The 18,514-nt window shown below is 37.5% G+C and overlaps 1 protein-coding gene across 2 annotated transcripts in view; it reads right to left on the bottom strand.

Moving 5' to 3' along the window:
* LOC145259925 (condensin-2 complex subunit G2-like) overlaps positions 1 to 18,514 on the bottom strand; it is a 157,853-nt gene that overhangs the window by 124,534 nt on the left and 14,805 nt on the right. For both annotated transcript variants that reach the window (XM_080117886.1, XM_080117885.1), the window contains exons 2-3: positions 18,173 to 18,313; positions 2,219 to 2,336 (exon numbers count right to left, since the gene is read on the bottom strand). In XM_080117886.1, the coding sequence (XP_079974012.1) occupies positions 2,219 to 2,336; positions 18,173 to 18,313 (259 nt within the window). The remainder of the gene's footprint in view (positions 1 to 2,218; positions 2,337 to 18,172; positions 18,314 to 18,514) is intronic.

Here is an 18,514-nt window from a genome sequence, read left to right as displayed (position 1 = left end):
GATAAACCATTAAATAATAGAGGTATCGTGCTAGTAACTGTATCATATTGGTATAACTTAAAAAATAGTATCAGTTTTAGTTTGAAATAGACACTGAAGTACTATTAGAATAAAACAAAAAATATCTGCATTTCTGAATTTTTGAGATAAGGATTGGTTATTCGTATTATTTGGAATCTTCAGACTACTGTTCTCTTCTTGAGTGTCATTTACATAACATTTCAGTCAATGTAATCTCTAATCTTCTTCAGGTGTATCTTGTTTAACTTAAGATTGCTATCTAGTCATGGCTGACAAAACGATAGCATTACTCCAGTGAAGTAAATAAAGAGGTCCGTTTGAAATTCCGTCCAGATTTCTAAGTTCAACAGAAACATTCCTGAGTTCGACAAGATACACCTGAAGAAGGTTGGAGGTAATAGCGACTGAAACGTTGTGCAAATAACACTGAAGGTAAGAACAGTAGTTGGAAGAATCCAAATAATACAAAAAGTATCTGATTTTTAATGGAATCCCAGATATCCTGCTAAATTTGAGAATCACTGTTATAAATTGTAGCTAAGAGAATTTCTATATTAAATGTATGACATAGCAAAATATTAACCTCAAAAGTAGAAATTTGGAAAGAATTTTGGCTTATTTTTAATTCAAAATAAATTAAAAATTATTGTTTAGTATCCGTAATAATTGTTTTACTTTCTTTTTGTATAATTTTAATTGCATTTTTTAATTAAATACTTATTTTACACACAAGTCCTTTTGATTATATGAATGATTTCTGTGTGATTTCCCAAAAGTAATGTTGATTCGTTTTCATTTAATATTGAATGCATAAATGTACCAAAAGAATTGCTAACTAAAAAAAAAAAAAAATTTCTTACTTGGCAAATATTGTAATTTGTTAAAAAAAGAAAAAAAAAAGAAAAGACATTTATGACTGTTTTAAAAAGTATTTGCGACATGTTTAAAAAGCATTTATGAAATTTGAAAAAAAAAAATAAAATAAAATTTATGAAATTTATAAACTTTTCATTTGTAAATTATCAGATCTGCCCGAATTTTATTGTTTTTCATTCATGACAGTTGTTTATGTAAAAGTGTGATTAGTCCAATATTAATTGATTTCCTTTTTTATATTTTCAAGAAATTCATTAACATTTTTACACAAGATATATATTTACTTAATAGGCAAGAAATATCAATTATAATCTGTAAAAAAAGTAAAAATAAGAAAGATAAACAAAATAAATTACCTTTGTATTCATGTTGAATTCAAATCCAAGTAATTCTAGATTATATTTGCAGATTTCTACATTTTCATAAAACACTAAGATTTTACCAGTAAATCAAGCAGGCTTCATTAAAAATAAAGTTAGTAAGCTTTATTAATAATAACTACACAGCATGCTGGTTGCAAGTCATTGTCACAAGATTTGCAAAAGAGAATATTCACAAAATATAGATAACTAGTGTACACGCTTTCAAACATACTATCTACATAATATTGCTCAGACGTCTTTTTATTTTCATTTTGCTGGGAACAGATTAGTTCACTTTAAATTATTCAGTACTTGTACAGTTTAATCAAGACATTAAAAAAAATTAAAATATTGAAAAAAAAAATTATATTGTACGTATCCATTTTGGACAAGTTCTCTGAAAAAAAAAAAAAAAAAAAAAAATTCACTTAATTTGATCAAGTAGTTTTTTTTTGTTTTTTTTACAGTGGAAAAACGTGTTTTTATGACAGCGCACTAGAGGCATCCATATTTGGATTTTTAGACCATGCTATGGGAAGATAACTCAGTCTAAAGCCCCCCCCCTCCCCATCCTAAATAGTAGCTTTTCTTACTAAAAATCGACACATGGCTACCTTTTGATCAGTATCATAAAAAATTGTTTTTTCGCTGTAAAATAAAAACTACTTGATCAAATTAAGTGAATTTTTTTTTTCCGGAGAACTTCATTCCATAACGGATACGTACAATATAACTTTTCTTCCGATATTTTAATTATTTAATGTCTTGATTAAACTGTACAAGTACCAATTATTCTTTATTAGAATAATTCCTTTGGAATATAAACTTTGTGGAACTTGAACATCCTTTGAGGAGAATTTCAGTTTAAGTTCTATGGCATTCATACAGATGATTCGGAAGAAGTTTTTGCAGTTTATCAACTAAAGTATGATAAAAAAAAAAAAAATGTCAATACTCACCATGGAACAAGATGGACATGTCCAACAATGATGGAGGTATCTGTACAGTATTGGAAGCAACCGTGGCTTTAGCTAAGATGACAAGAGAGTGTAGAGACTGGAAAACCAGATCCAATTCCTAGAGATGGTTTTAAAAAGAGGAAGGAAAAATGAATTAAATATTATTATATAACAGTATCATTTTTGTTTCGAGTGTATACATATAAATATTTACTTTATTATTTCAGCTTTAATTTTAAAAAAGTGTAAAATCTACTGTATGAAAGGAAAATGTGTTTGGATTGGATTGAATGGGTTTAATGACTTTTTCAGCCTTTTTTTTTTGGAGGGGGGGGTCCATTAAAAGTCGGAAGAGTTTTTCAAAAGAGATTAGTTGTGTGCATATTTCAGATGTTGTATTTATAGTTGAGTATGTATATATGGATGTCTTTAGGTTTTCTTAGATTTTCATATATAGATTTACTTTTTTTAGGTATGATAGGATATTCATTGGGTTGACTTTTTCAAAAAGGTCCTCCATATTGTTTTCCACATAGTATAGTTTTCTGGTTGGGGCAAGGTCAGTACATTTAACTAGGACGTGTTCCACTGTGAGCGTCTCTTGGCATGGGATGCATTCTGGTGCTGATTCTTCATTGAGTATATATGAGTGGGTTATATTGGTGTGTCCTATGCGTAGTCGAGTCAGTATTATATCTTCTCGGCATGATCTTTTGGTGTTTGGATATCGTTCCTTAAGTTTAGGTTTTATGGAGTATAGTTTGCTGCTTTCATGTTGATTCCATCATAGTTGCCATTTTCTTTGTATGTGTGCTTTTATCTGGGGTCTAAGGACAGTATGAGGAATCTTATAATTGTCAGTTGGGAGATGTGAAGATTTTTTTGCAGCTGTATCTGCCCTGTCATTGCCTTTGATTCCCACATGGCTGGGGATCCAGACAAAAATAATGTTTTTGGTGGTTGAGAGAGTATTGATTTTTTCTAATAACTTTATTGTTAGTGGATTCTCTTGTTTTTGGTTTTGTATAGATAGTAAGACTGATAGAGAATCGGTGATGAAGTTTATAGTAGTTTCCTCTGAAATTATGTCAAGTGCTAGGTCAATAGCTATAGTCTCTGCAGTGAATATAGATGCTTCGTTTTTAAGTTTTTTCTTCATTGTGGTATTATGGTAGGTTGCTGCACTAGGTGTGTCAGATATTTCGTGAAAAATATTGAATAATTCCACCCCGTCTTTCCAAGCTTATAACTACTCAAAAAATGTAATTCAAGCCCTATTTTTTTTTCAATTAAAAGGAGCAAGGACCAAGGTTTCATTAAAAAAAAACAAAAAAACAAACAACATGTTTTTTTTTTTAATAGGTTTTAAACTTCAGACTTTACAGGTAAATTTCTAAAAAACACTACTTTTTGTTTGTTTTAAATTTGAATATATTATTTATTCATTTTTTATCTTCAATTTGTGATATATAACACTTTGGTGAGTAAATTAATTACTTTTTAATAGACATTCCAAAATGGGAGGCGTGAATTAATTCAATGCCCTATCTTTCCAAGCTTATAACTACTCGAAAATGTAATTCAAGCCCTAATTTTTTTTTTCAATTAAAGGAGCAAGGACCAAGGTTTCATTAAAAAAAAAAAAAAAAAAAGAAAAAACAAACAACATGGTTTAAAAAAAAAAAGGTTTTAAACTTCGGACTTTACAGGTAAATTTCTAAAAAACACTACTTCTTTTGTTTTAAATTTGAATATATTATTTATTGATCTTTTATCTTCAATTTGTGATATATAAAACTTTGGTGAGTAAATGAATTATTTACTTTTTAATAGCCACTTGAAAATGGAGGGGAGGCGTGAATTTAAAAAAAAAAAAAAACGTTTGTCTAAAATATTATATTCAATTTCTTGGAAAGAGCATAAAATTTCACACTGACCCTAAAAATATCGTAAAAATTGAATCAATAGAAAAATTTTGATAGATTTTTAAAGTTTAAAAATACTGAGCTCGTAAAATTCAATTAATTTCATTACTGTTTTAAAAAAAAAAAATAAAAAAATATTTCTATTACTTTTAAAACAACTTTAATAGTTTATTTTGGAAGTATAATCCATGAAGAAAATAAACAACACACTTTTAAAAGAGAAATTACGAGTTTTTTATATTTTATTTGCAGTTTCGTGTTAGGGGTGTCAAAAATTCCTACAAAAATTCTGATACACCTATTGCTGCACATCCAGTGTGATTGTTGCTTTTGGACCCGTCTGTGTAGAGCAAGGTATAGTCTGGATATTGTAATTTTAAATGTTGGAGTTCGTCATGGTATTCAATAGGGTTTGTGGTAGATTTAGACCTTTTGTTTAAATTAAGTTTTATTTCTGCTTGTTCCATGGGGGCGTTTTAGGTAGTATGAAGTTGTGAATGCTGGAGATTGGTATTTTGGATTCTTCAATGCTTTCCTTCATTCGGAGACCAAAAGTTTTGATGGTTTTTCTCCTCATGTTGAAGAGTTCTTCATATTTTGGATAGAAGGTGTATTGGTATGCCAGGTTGTTTGGGCAGGATTTGAATTTAAGTAAGTATTAAAGAGCTAACTTTTCTCGCCTTAGGTCTAGGGGGGGGGTCGTGCACTTCTGAGTATAGACTGTCCACGGGGGAGGTTCTGTATTGTCCTAGGGCCAATCTTAGGCCGGTATGGTGTATAGGGTCTAGGCTTTTTATATATGATGTTCGAATTGATCCATATATGAAACAACTATAGTCTAACTTTGAGCGGACTAGTGCTTTGTAAAGTTTAAGTAGTGTTTCCCTGTCTGCACCCCAATCAGTATGTGCTACTACTCTCAAAAGGTTTAAAGCTTTGTTACATTTTTTTTTCAGATAATTTATATGTGGGATGAATGTCAACTTTTTATCAAAAAAAATCCCTAAGAATTTGTACTGGTCAGTAACAGGTATAGGTATTGGTTAGGACAGGATCATTGTGCATGTTCTTTAGTTTGCAGAAATGCATGCATTTCATTTTTTTCCTCGAGAATTTAAATCCATTTCCTTCCGTCCATTTCATTCTTTTGTTTAGGCACAATTGAAGTTTCCTTTCGATTATAGGTATATATTTCGATCTGCAACATATTAAAAAGTCATCCACATATAGGAGCAGTCTACACCAGGATTAAGGTTTTTTATAATGTTATTTATTCAAATACTAAACAGGGTTACTGATAGAATACTCCCTTGAGGTATTCCATTTTCTTGTTCCTTCAAATCCGAGAGGGTTGTGCCAACTTTTACTCTGAACAGTCTGGGTTTTTTTTTTTTTTTTTTTTAGAAAATTTTCAATAAAAATTGGCATTCTGCCTTTTAGTCCAAGCTCCTTCAGATCTTTTGTAACACCATACTTCCATACAGTATCATAAGATTTTTCCATGTCAAAGAACACTGCTGTAAGATGTTCCTTCCTTAGAAAGGCCTCTCTAATGAAGGTTTCCAGTCTGACTATATGGTCTATTGAGCTTTGGTTTTTCCTGAATTCTGATTAAAATTCTGTGAGAAGGTTCTGTTTCGAGGAACCAAATTAGTCTTCTGTTTATAATCCTTTCCATGGTTTCACAAATGTGGCTTGTTAAGGATATTGGCCTGAAATTCGATAAATCTGAAGCGTTACGTGATTGGGATTGGATGTTTGAGTTTTCAGATTTGGGGATTGGTATTATTGTGGCCTCTTTCCATGTCTCAGGTACGTTTTCACTGGACCATATAATGTTGAAAATTTCAAGTAAGTATTTCATTGAGGTTTCGGGAAATTTTTTGAGGATTTCATATGGAATTTCATCGGGCCCTGTAGCTATGTCATGGGATTTAGCTAGAGATTCTTTTAGTTCAGACAAAGTAAGAGGTTGGTTGTATTTTTCAGTATTTTGTGATTTAAATTGAATTTTCTTCTTTTCTTCTCTTTCTCTAATCTTTTTGAATTTCTGTTTATTTGTCGCCTGATGAGATTTTTGATAAATTACCTGCCAGGTTATTGGAAATGTCTTTTTGATCTGTGAATATTTTGTTGTCTTTAGAAATGTGAGATATTGGTGTACTACTACACCTTCCTATTTTCCTCATCAAAATTCCAAACCGTTTTTGCCTTGGTATTCACATTAATTTTGCATACATAATTTCTCCATGTTGTTCTTTTGGATTCTGTTATGATTCGTTTGGCTTTTGCTCTGTTGTTTTTGAAGAAATCCAGATTTTCACTTGTTGGGTTCTTTTTGAATTTTCTTAAGGCAGTTCGTCGAGCTCTGATAGCTTTTCTGCATTCTTTTGTGAACAAAGGTTTGTTGTGAATGTTGGTTTTGGTTGTTTTCGGTATGGTATTATTTGCTATGTTTGTGAGTGTTTTAATGAAATAGTTCAAATGTCCATTTTTATCTTTCTTTTCGGTTATTAATTGATTTTTGCACTGTTCCTGGAAGTCTCCCAATCTGCTTTATGTAGGTTCCATTTGGGTGCTTTTTGTTCAGTACTAGAACTTAGACTTTCCAGAATGATTGGGAAATGGTCACTCCCACAGGTGTCATCGTGTACTCTCCAATCATAGTCCATATATATGGATGGGTCACATAGGGTAAGGTCGATGGCGGTGAAAGTACCTGTTGCCAGGTACATATAGGTATAGTTTTGATTATTAAGGAGGCATAGATTATTTTTGTTTATTATGTTTTCTATTTCTTTTCCTTTTTTATTTGTCTCTTTACTTCCCCATATTACATTGTGACTGTTGAGGTCTCCCAGCAGAATAAATGGTTTAGGGAGTTGTTTTATTGAGTTAATCAGTTTCATTGATTGTATCTCTTGGGGGATGTAGATTGAGCAAAGTCTTATGGTTCTATGTAGAGTGACTGAAACTGCAATTGCTTACAAGTTTGTGTTTATATTTATTTGTCTTTGGGGGGGGGGGCTTCGTTCTTCACGAGTATTAATGTGCCTTCAGAAGCTCTGTCCGTATCTTTGTTTATGTAGTTGTAAGATGTGTAGTGTTTTATGTTGATAGTATTGAAAAGAAAGACAATAGTGCTATGTTGATAGTATTGAAAAGAAAGACAATAGTGTTTTATGTTGATAGTATTGAAAAGAAAGACAAGTAAAACAGAGAAAGAGAAAGGAAAACATGAAAAGAGAAAAAAATAAATAAAGCAAGTAGAGAAAGAAAAGAAAAGAAATAAAATCCAACCAAATAGGGATAAAAAAAAAAAATGAGCAGCTAAGGCTCTAGCGATTTGGTAGAAATTAGGTTTTCCTTATTAAAAAAATAATAATAAAAAGGAAATTTTGACCAAAAATGAAAAAAAACTTTCATACAAAGCAGGTTCTAGCAATTAAGCAGAAATCTGCTTTTTCGTGATGAAAAAAAAAAAGAAAAAAAAAAAGAAGAAAGGTACCCCCCCTTTTTTTTTTATTAATTTTCTTCCTTTGAAGATTGTAACGTTGGGTATGGGGCAGCCAAACCAGCTGCCAACATTGCCCTGCTTTTTATTGAAACCAACAGAGAGCTCTTTTTAGTGCCCTCATTGTTCTCTTAAGTGCAATTGTCTGGATATCTTTTGCACTTGGTTCACCAGGAATATTAGTTAGGTAGAACATCAGGTTCTTTTTCATAAGCTCTGTAGCACCTATGATAACTGGTATGATTGATGCCTCCCTAAGATTCCAGTTTCTTTTCATGAGACCTTGATATTTGGTCTGTTTCTCCCTTTCAGCTCTGTTCAGACCTCCATCATTACGGACACTCACTTCAACCAAGGTTGCAACTCTCTCTGACTTATTCCATATAACTATGTCAGGTTTGACAGTAGCATTAACATAATATGGGAGCTATGATAAGAGATAATTTATAAAAGCAAACATCCAAAACCTTAAACTAAAGACTTGACTGAAACTTGTATCATTTTATTTTTGAACTTGTTTTCAACACTTTTTTTTTAAAAACACATTTTAATCCCTTTCATATCGTCTTAGTTTTATCTATTTATATATGTACTAGCATTTCAGCCCGGTGTTGCTCGGGTGTTTGGATGTGTCTGTTGAGCAAAAAAAAAAAAAAAAAAAAAGTGGTAGTAGGAAGGCAGGCTCAAACCTGTACCGCGAAGGAGGAAAAGAACGGGAAAAAAGACCCTGATGTCTATGCTGTTACAACCACTGCCAAACCGGAATTGACAGTTTTTAAAATTAAGGCTAGACAATCGAAAGGAGAAGATGACTTTTAAAAATATTGGCGAAAAAAGCGACCCCCCCCCCTGTAAAAAAGTTCCCAGTTGAAGGTGAAGATATTAATGTTTTTAGCCAATTTTTCAATATTTGTCGTCTGAAAGGTCGGACTTTTAAAATGATACTGATCTTGGTAAAATCCGTTGCCTCTGTTGAAAGTTTTAGGCAAACATGCAAACATACATACATTTATATATTGGTAACTAAAAATTTTCGACCCAAACCAATTAAAAAGCTTGCCCTATCTCTGAATATCCTTTATGTAAAATTTTAAATGTTTAGACCAGAAATTGTCTGAGTAATTTGGTAGAGACTGCAGAGGTCAATTTTTTTTTAACTGACCCCTATTATGACCCGTTAACATTTATTGTTTTGGGCTCAAATCAAGTTATTAAGTTAGATCCATGTCCAAGGAACCTATATCTAAAATTTCAAGTGTTTAGACCCAAAATTGTCGGAGGAGTTTGGTAGAGTTCTCAAAGATCAAATCATTGAACTTTGACCCCTTAACAGCCAAATTTCTGGCCGAAAACCAATCACAAAGATTTTCCCAAATCTCAGTACCCTGTATATCAAATTTCGCATCTGTAGACTGAAAATTGACAGAGTTATTGCGTAAGAAAATATACACAGACAGACAGACATGTTCACTTTTATAGATAGATAGATAGATAGATTAAACAAAAATATATGCGTATATATAAATATATATGGAAACAATATTTTGTGTCCTGTAAACTTTTTACGCAAATATTATGCAAGTATAAATCATGTAGAATATCTGCATAAATATAATTACACGTAATAGTTAACTAAAGATGATCATCCCATAAGAAAACTGAAAAAACTAATAGGGAATTAATTAAAAATGAATGTTTAAAAGAACATGCAAATTAGCTAGATCTTTTGCAGATGAATTCAATTCCATGACCTATATATAAGAAAACTGTATTTTCTTTTTAAATAAATAGAAAAGAGGGTTTTAATATGAATATCAATACACACAAAAGAAAAACGAATTTATAGGAGTATAGATTATCCTATTCCCTCATTCTCATTTCATATACAAATGTTATTAAGCCAGTTGCTTCTATATTTGCATTTTGTATAATTCTCTCCCTTCTCTTCTGATGAGAAGCATTAAGATTCAAAATGCCATGGCTAAAGAGGGTTTTTTTTCTTGATTTTTCCCCTTTACTTTTCTTTATTGTTCTGATCATATAATATATAACTTTTATTCCCCAACTTACATTCATTTGCTCCTCTTAATAGTGTTCAGCTTTTATCATCTTGATAATCTTTGTTTTGTTAAAGATTTACTCTTTACTAACATAATTAAAATATGTGTGTGTGTGTGTGTGTGTGTGCATAAATATAAAGTAATATATATGGTGTAACCCAACCACCTGTAAATGTAAAAAATTACATCAGTAACGGTTAAGAATTAAAGCTTTTTATGTGAACAATCCCAGTTGTCTTCCCAATTCCATTTGTTTGGTTGGTGACTCAAATAAAAATAAGGAAAAATGACTTGAGCTGCACAAATTTGAGATTGATAATAATATTCTGACACTAGTAATGTTTTGCTAATCAATCCATGTAATCTGAGAGATGGTAATGAGTTATTGTTTTAAGTTTTTGTCACGGCGAATGTGAACCTGAAGTCAAGGTTTCAAAGTTTGCTTATGATGGAAAATTAAACTTATGATGGAAAATTACTTAATGTGTACAACTGATTTTACTAAATTGACCAATCAGGGAAAATTCAATTTTAACACTACAAAAATGGATTGGTTGAATGAAAACCCAGACCTAGGCAAACTCACCCCGTCACCATCCTATAAGGTGTGCGGAGCGTGAAGGTAAACCGATGGTGTACTTGTGTTGCATGTCTGGTATTCTGCATAACCACTTGTTCAGCACTCCTTACCTAAACTGAAACGCTTAAAAAAATAAATAAATAAATAAATGACAGTACAATAAAAAATGACACTTAAACCAGGCCAAAACTCAAACAAAACCAACTTGCCTTCTCCCTTGAGGCTTGCATTTACGAACATCCATGGGCTTACAACTAATTTAAATGATGTTGAAGCATTTCTCATTTAGCACTAAGTGAGACTTGCATTCCTCTGCCTGTTCTACAAGTACTTTAACAGTGAATGGTTTCACGAGCTGCAAGCACTTGTACCCCCCCCCGGATGTAAATACCCCCGACAAACCTGACAAGCAACTAAATCCCACCCCTTCACAGTAGAGATCCCTTGTAGCATTTCACCCTGGATATCCTAGCACTAAGTGAGACTAACCTACACTTTTCCATCCCCTCTAACAACTTTAACATGCCCAGATATCTCCCACTCTGCCATAAGGATTTTCTACTTACACAGATGCAGCTGGTAGCACAACACAGCTTCTCTATATCTCATTCTCTATCACAGATGGTTACGCTTCCAACCCATTTCCCAGACCAGCAAGAACAACACGCATCACTTCTAGATCTATTTTTAACCACAGTTCCTGATAATTGTGTAACGAATGCCCACAGCCCACTTGGGAACGCCGATCATGCAGTGATAATGGTTGAAATCGCCCTAAACTCTAGAGCCAAAACTGAAGAGCCAGTGCTCAAAACAATGATATTATAAAAAGGCTGACTGGGAAGCCGTCAGGGATCTCATCAGAGATGCCCCATGGCGAAATATCTTTTCACTTCCTGCTGAATAGTGCGCAAATGAGACCACTGCATGGTTCAAAACGGCAATTGAAGCACATGTTCCCACGCGGAAATTTTATAGCAAGCCTCACTCTCTACAATGGTTTACTTCTATTTGTGCAGCTACCATTGCACAAAGGCAGTATGTGTACTGCAGATTTAATCGTCATAAGTCCACATCAAACAGACAGAAGTATATAGAAGCCAGAAGTAACTGTAAGAAAGAAATAGCGACAGCTAAGAGAGAATTTACTAAAACCACCAAAAAACGCATTGAAGCACAGAAATTAGGAACGCGTGACTTCTGGAAAATATACAAGTGTAGTAAATAATGGGCAATCAACAATTCCCTCACTATCCAACAATCATGAGGTTGTTTGCTCAGCAACTGAGAAGGCTAACATGCTTGTCAGTCGGTTTGCCTCCAACTCCACACTGGACCCTGCTAACCACCCCTCTCTAACTTTCCTTTGCAGACAGACGCCACACTAGACGATCTGAAAATCACCCCTTCTCAGGTGCATGCTATCATAAGAAATCTAGACACTTCAAAAGCATGTGGACCTGATCTCATCCCGGCTGTGCTATTAAAAAAGTGCTCCGCCAAAGTAGCTCCAGTTCTCTCCAAACTTTACAACAAATGCCTTAATCAATCTTGCTTTCCTGCCTGCTGGAAAACTGCTTTTGTGGTACCAGTTTTCAAGAATTCTGGCAAAAGAACTGACCCAGTAAATTATCGCCCCATTAGCCTCCTCCACTTTTCACCAAAATATTTGAATCCATAATTAACCAAGCTCTAGTCCATCACCTTACAGATGCTAAACTTGTGACTGATCAACAATATGGATTTAGGCAAGCCCGTTCCACAGCAGGCATCCTAACTAATCTCTGAATGTATATACCATTCACTGGTCAAAGCAGAGGAGGGTAGAGCGGTAGCTCTGGATATATCTAAAGCTTTTGACAGGGTATGGCATGAAGGTCTTCTCAGGACAATCAGATCATACTGTATCAATGGAAAAATACTTAACATAATTAAATCCTTCTTAGATAAGAGAAAAATCCAGGTTGTCCTTAACAGTCGTACATCTAAACAATATAATATAAATGCGGGAGTGCTTCAAGGGTCTATCCTTGGATCTCTATTATTCCTAATATTCATAAATGACCTCCCTGATAAAATTGTCTGGGAGATGGGTATATATGTTGATGACACCACGCTCTATAACAGACACGACAGGAAAACAAATGAACACATATCTAAAGAAATGGCAGAAACACTAGAGGATGACCTCCGATCTGTAGTGGAATGGGGACAAAAATAGATGGTACATTCAATGCTGCCAAGACTAAACTTGTTTCCTTCAATAATTACAAGAAATCTTCTCTACCACCAATAGCAATGTCCAAAGACTCTTTATCTGAAAGTACATCTTTTAAACTCCTCAGCCCAATGTTCACAGGAAACGGGAGTTAGAACAATTACATTGAGAGTAGTGCCAGGACCGCTGCGAAGAAGGTAGGTTCTTTCTACCGTGCTAGAAAGATACTAATGCCCGAAAGTATCCTGTATCTCTATAAGGCTACTATTCGCCCATGTATGGAGTATTGTTGTCATATTTGGGCTGGTGTATCTGCTTCTAGTGTCTCGCTCCTAGACAAGGTTCAAAATTGTCATCTAAGCTTCAGCCTCTGTCCCATCGAGGAAATGTTGCATTCCTCTGCCTGTTCTACAAGTACTTTAACGGTGAATGCTCTGATGAACTGCAAGCACTTGTATCTCCCCCCGATGTAAATACCCTTGACAAACCTGACAAGCAACTAAATCCCACCCCTTCACAGTAGAGATCCCTAGATGTAAAAGAGTGTTCTACTCCCGTAGTTTCTCCCCCCAAACTGGTAGACTTTGGAATTCCCTTCTGGGTCCCTGCTTCCCCAATTGTTCTGACATGCCGAAGTTCAAGTGTAACGTGAACTGACATTTTACTGTCCAACTCCCTACATAGTACCCCAGTAGCTTATGTCCCTGATAGTAGCCCCTAAATCAAAGTAGCAATGTACCTTGTTTGAGGTGAAAATGTAATAAAAAACAAAACAAAAAAAAAAAAACAGTTGAATTGAGTTGAGTCTGAGTGCCCCTCCAACCATACTGCACCCCCGATCACTGACCAAGAGGAAGGAAAAAAGAAAAAGAGACAATAATATGTTGAAAAAAAATTTTTTCCTGAGTAAACTGTTTACACAACTAATCTCTGCATTGTGCATATATATATATATATATATATATATATTTAACTGTACTGAAAAATAGCAAATATTGTAATCAAGAGTTTATTTAATAACTAATATATAAAAACAAGAATTTATGACTGGAGTTTATTAGTTGCCTACAGAATTCATGACTCAAATATCAAACGAATGGCATCTATTTGAGTTGATTTCTTTCAGGAGACCACAAGCAGAAAAAAGGGCAGCAAACCTAACACTGGTTTAGACTGTGGCATGTGGCACTCCTATTTTCCTGGAGACCGAGGTGTTTCCTTTTTTTTTTTTCTTCCTCCTATTTTTTTTTATTATTGTTTGTTTTTAATTTTTTTTTTATTTTGTTCTTTTACCTACGCACCACAGGTGAAGCAAGGAATAACAGGAAACACGCATCAAACCCTGTCATCGTATAGGCGATCAAGGCCATGCTACTGAACTTTCTTGGGTGTTCTAAAATCGGAACCACCTAGGACTACACCTATGTACCAGTGAACACCACTTTCTTCAGACAATGCTCATCTGGAACCGTAGAGATTCAATGTCTCTATCCACTGCAAATCTGAAGATAGTGGTTTCAATCCTACCCAAAACTGACCAGAGGATTAGTTGATCAAAACGTGGTGAGACGACAACAACTATGGAAGGCAGTAATTGCTGAGGATGCAGAGAGGAGATTCAGAGTTTCTTTCCTGTTGCGGTTACCACCTAACGAAGGCCAGAGGAATAGTTGGCCGAAACGTTTTGAAACAACAACCAAAAAGAAAAGATAAGGATAATAGTCCACAATAAATAAAATTAATAAATAATACTCATCTCAATAATGAATTTCAATTAAAATAATATATAACTACTGTTAGTGTGAGAAATCGTCTGAATTTTCACATTTATTAATTCTGAGTTCAATATTAGATTTGAAGTATTTGATGTATCCAGAATTCAGCATTGGAAGATTTTACAAGTGCAGACTTGACAACCTTGGTTATTAAAAGCGTGTGCGTTGCCATAGCAGCAAAAATATTACAATGAAAGAAATGACAAATTGATGAAGATAAGTAGGAAAAGATAGAGAATGGTCGTTTACAATTGATTGTGCATATAGAAAATCTAAGATACAAGTGGACAGTTCGTCTGATGAAAAGAAAAGAAGGCAAGAGGAAATGGCTAATTGACAACTTGACATTTGTGAGAAAAAGAGAAATGATAGAGTGGGAGGCTGGGACAAGAGAGAAAGAGAATGTAGAGAGAAAAAGCCAAAGATGAGAGAGAAAGGGGGGGGGAAGATAGGGATATGCTTGCAAGAGGGAGAGACAGACAGAGAGGGATGCACACATGCGAGAGAGAAAAAGAAAAGAGACCATAGATGAGACAGATAGGCTGAGGAACAAGAGAGAGAGAGAGAGAGAGAGAGAGAGAGAGAGAGAGAGAGAGAGAGAGACTGACGACACAAAAAAAAAGAGGCCAGGAGATGAGAGAGGCCAACAACGAGAGTCAGAGTCTCGGTCCCAGCCTTTTTCTCACTCTCTTTCTCTCTGAAGGACGAGAGTGAGATTGAGAGAGAAAGAGACAAAGAGAAAGTGAGAAGCCGAACAGAGAGAGTGAGAGGCTGAGGAAAAGAGAGAGAGAGAGAGAGGCTGAGAACGAGAGAGAAAAGAGAGAAAGGGGCAAAGGACCAGAGAAAGAGAGAGAGAGAGGCCTTGGACAACAGAGAGTGAGAGAGAGAGAGAGAGAAAAAGAAAGAGGTAGAGGATGAGAACAAGAGAGAGGCTGAAAAGAGAGGCTGAGGAAAAGAGAGAGTGAGAGAAGCCGAAGACGAGAGTGTGAGAGAGAGAAAGCTGAACACGAGAGTGTGAGAGAGAAAAAAAGGCCGAAGACGAGAGGGTGAGAGAGAGAAAGAGGCCGAAGACGAGAGGGTGAGAGAGAGAAAGAGGCCGAAGACGAGAGGGTGAGAGAGAGAAAGAGGCCGAAGACGAGAGGGTGAGAGAGAGAAAGAGGCCGAAGACGAGAGGGTAAGAGAGAGAAAGAGGCCGAAGACGAGAGGGTAAGAGAGAGAGAGAGGCCGAAGACGAGAGGGTACGAGAGAGAGAGAGGCCGAAGACGAGAGGGTGAAAAAGAGAGAGAGGCCGAAGACGAGAGGGTACGAGAGAGAGAGAGAGAGAGAGGCCGAAGACGAGAGGGTACGAGAGAGAGAGAGAGAGAGAGGCCGAAGACGAGAGGGTACGAGAGAGAGAGAGAGAGAGGCCGAAGACGAGAGGATGAGAGAGAGAGAGAGAGAGAGAGAGAGAGGCCGAAGACGAGAGGGTGAGAGAGAGAGAGAGAGGCCGAAGACGAGAGGGTACGAGAGAGAGAGAGAGGCCGAAGACGAGAGGGTACGAGAGAGAGAAAGAGAGAGGCCGAAGACGAGAGGGTGAAAGAGAGAAAGAGGCCGAAGATGTGAGGGTGAAAAAGAGAGAGAGGCCGAAGACGAGAGGGTACGAGAGAGAGAGAGAGAGAGGCCGAAGACGAGAGGGTACGAGAGAGAGAGAGAGAGAGGCCGAAGACGAGAGGGTACGAGAGAGAGAGAGAGAGAGGCCGAAGACGAGAGGGTACGAGAGAGAGAGAGAGAGAGGCCGAAGACGAGAGGGTACGAGAGAGAGAGAGAGAGAGGCCGAAGACGAGAGGGTACGAGAGAGAGAGAGAGAGAGGCCGAAGACGAGAGGGTACGAGAGAGAGAGAGAGATAGAGGCCGAAGACGAGAGGGTACGAGAGAGAGAGAGAGAGAGAGGCCGAAGACGAGAGGGTACGAGAGAGAGAGAGAGAGAGAGAGAGGCCGAAGACGAGAGGGTACAAGAGAGAGAGAGAGAGAGAGAGAGGCCGAAGACGAGAGGGTACGAGAGAGAGAGAGAGGCCGAAGACGAGAGGGTACGAGAGAGAGAGAGAGAGAGAGGCCGAAGACGAGAGGGTACGAGAGAGAGAGAGAGAGAGAGGCCGAAGACGAGAGGGTACGAGAGAGAGAGAGGCCGAAGACGAGAGGGTACGAGAGAGAGAGAGAGAGAGGCCGAAGACGAGAGGGTGAGAGAGAGAGAGAGGCCGAAGACGAGAGGGTGAGAGAGAGAGAGAGAGAGGCCGAAGACGAGAGGGTGAGAGAGAGAGAGAGAGAGGCCGAAGACGAGAGGGTGAGAGAGAGAGAGAGAGAGGCCGAAGACGAGAGGGTGAGAGAGAGAGAGAGAGAGGCCGAAGACGAGAGGGTGAGAGAGAGAGAGAGAGGCCGAAGACGAGAGGGTGAGAGAGAGAGAGAGAGGCCGAAGACGAGAGGGTGAGAGAGAGAGAGAGAGGCCAAGACGAGAGGGTGAGAGAGAGAGAGAGAGGCCGAAGACGAGAGGGTGAGAGAGAGAGAGAGAGAGGCCGAAGACGAGAGGGTGAGAGAGAGAGAGAGAGGCCGAAGGCGAGAGGGTGAGAGAGAGAGAGGCCGAAGACGAGAGGGTGAGAGAGAGAGAGAGAGAGAGAGGCCGAAGACGAGAGGGTGAGAGAGAGAGAGAGGGTGAGAGAGAGAGAGATAGAGGCCGAAGACGAGAGGGTGAGAGAGAGAGATAGAGGCCGAAGACGAGAGGGTGAGAGAGAGAGAGAGAGGCCGAAGACGAGAGGGTGAGAGAGAGAGAGAGGCCGAAGACGAGAGGGTGAGAGAGAGAGAGACGCCGAAGACGAGAGGGTGAGAGAGAGAGAGAGAGAGGCTGAAGACGAGAGGGTGAGAGAGAGAGAGAGAGAGGCCGAAGACGAGAGGGTGAGAGAGAGAGGCCGAAGACGAGAGGGTGAGAGAGAGAGAGTGAGAGGCCGAAGACGAGAGGGTGAGAGAGAGAGAGGCCGAAGACGAAAGGGTGAGAGAGAGAGAGGCCGAAGACGAGAGGGTGAGAGAGAGAGAGAGGCCGAAGACGAGAGGGTGAGAGAGAGAGAGAGGCCGAAGACGAGAGGGTGAGAGAGAGAGAGAGGCCGAAGACGAGAGGGTGAGAGAGAGAGAGAGGCCGAAGACGAGAGGGTGAGAGAGAGAGAGAGGCCGAAGACGAGAGGGTGAGAGAGAGAGAGAGGCCGAAGACGAGAGGGTGAGAGAGAGAGAGGCCGAAGACGAGAGGGTGAGAGAGAGAGAGAGAGAGAGAGGCCAAAGACGAGAGGGTGAGAGAGAGAGAGGCCAAAGACGAGAGGGTGAGAGAGAGAGAGAGGCCAAAGACGAGAGGGGGAGAGAGAGAGAGGCTGAAGACGAGAGGGTGAGAGAGAGAGAGGCTGAAGACGAGAGGGTGAGAGAGAGAGAGGCTGAAGACAGGGGGGTGAGATAGGGAGAGGCCAAAGACGAGAGTGAGAGAGAGAAAGAGGGAGAGGCCAAAGACGAGAGTGAGAGAGAGAAAGAGTGAGAGAGAGAAAGAGGGAGAGGCCAAAGACGAGAGTGAGAGAGAGAAAGAGGGAGAGGCCAAAGACGAGAGTGAGAGAGAGAAAGTGGGAGAGCCCAAAGACGAGAGAGAGGCCGAAGATGAGAGTGAGAGAGATAGAGGCCGAAGACGAGAGTGAGAGAGGCCGAATTCTGACATTTTTTTTATATTCCTGATTTGAAATAATCAACACTAATCAGAATCACAAGAAATTGTTTTTCTTTTCAAGGGCAATGCAGCAACGGACAAGGGAATCATGGTGCTTTTCCCATCGTCTAAATCCGTTATAAAAATATAAAAAAAGAAACGTTTGATTTTACCTCTTCATTGTTATCATCAATTTTGTCCAGACCAAGAATGACAGAAGTGCCCATCTTTTGAAAATTCTCCCAAAGATGATCCAATTCTTTCCGGCTATAACCACTGATGACTTCTTCCCAATCCACTTCTGGGCCATTTTTCTAAATGAAAAAAATACATAAATAAATACTTAAAATTAATAAATTAATGAATAGAATTCACAAAAATAATAATTATTTTGGTTTTGGGTCCAATTTAAAAGGTTAATGAAAATAATTTTTTTTATTACATCCTTTTTTGGTAATTTTAAAAACAAAATGTTTATGAGATATACATTGGGTATTACACTAAAAAGGCGGAAA

This window comes from Euprymna scolopes, chromosome 35 (genome assembly GCF_053919585.1).
Source record: "Euprymna scolopes isolate OS-2025 chromosome 35, ASM5391958v1, whole genome shotgun sequence".
NCBI classification, from domain to species: domain Eukaryota; kingdom Metazoa; phylum Mollusca; class Cephalopoda; order Sepiida; family Sepiolidae; genus Euprymna; species Euprymna scolopes.
This window is presented reverse-complemented; position numbering and strand designations above follow the sequence as displayed.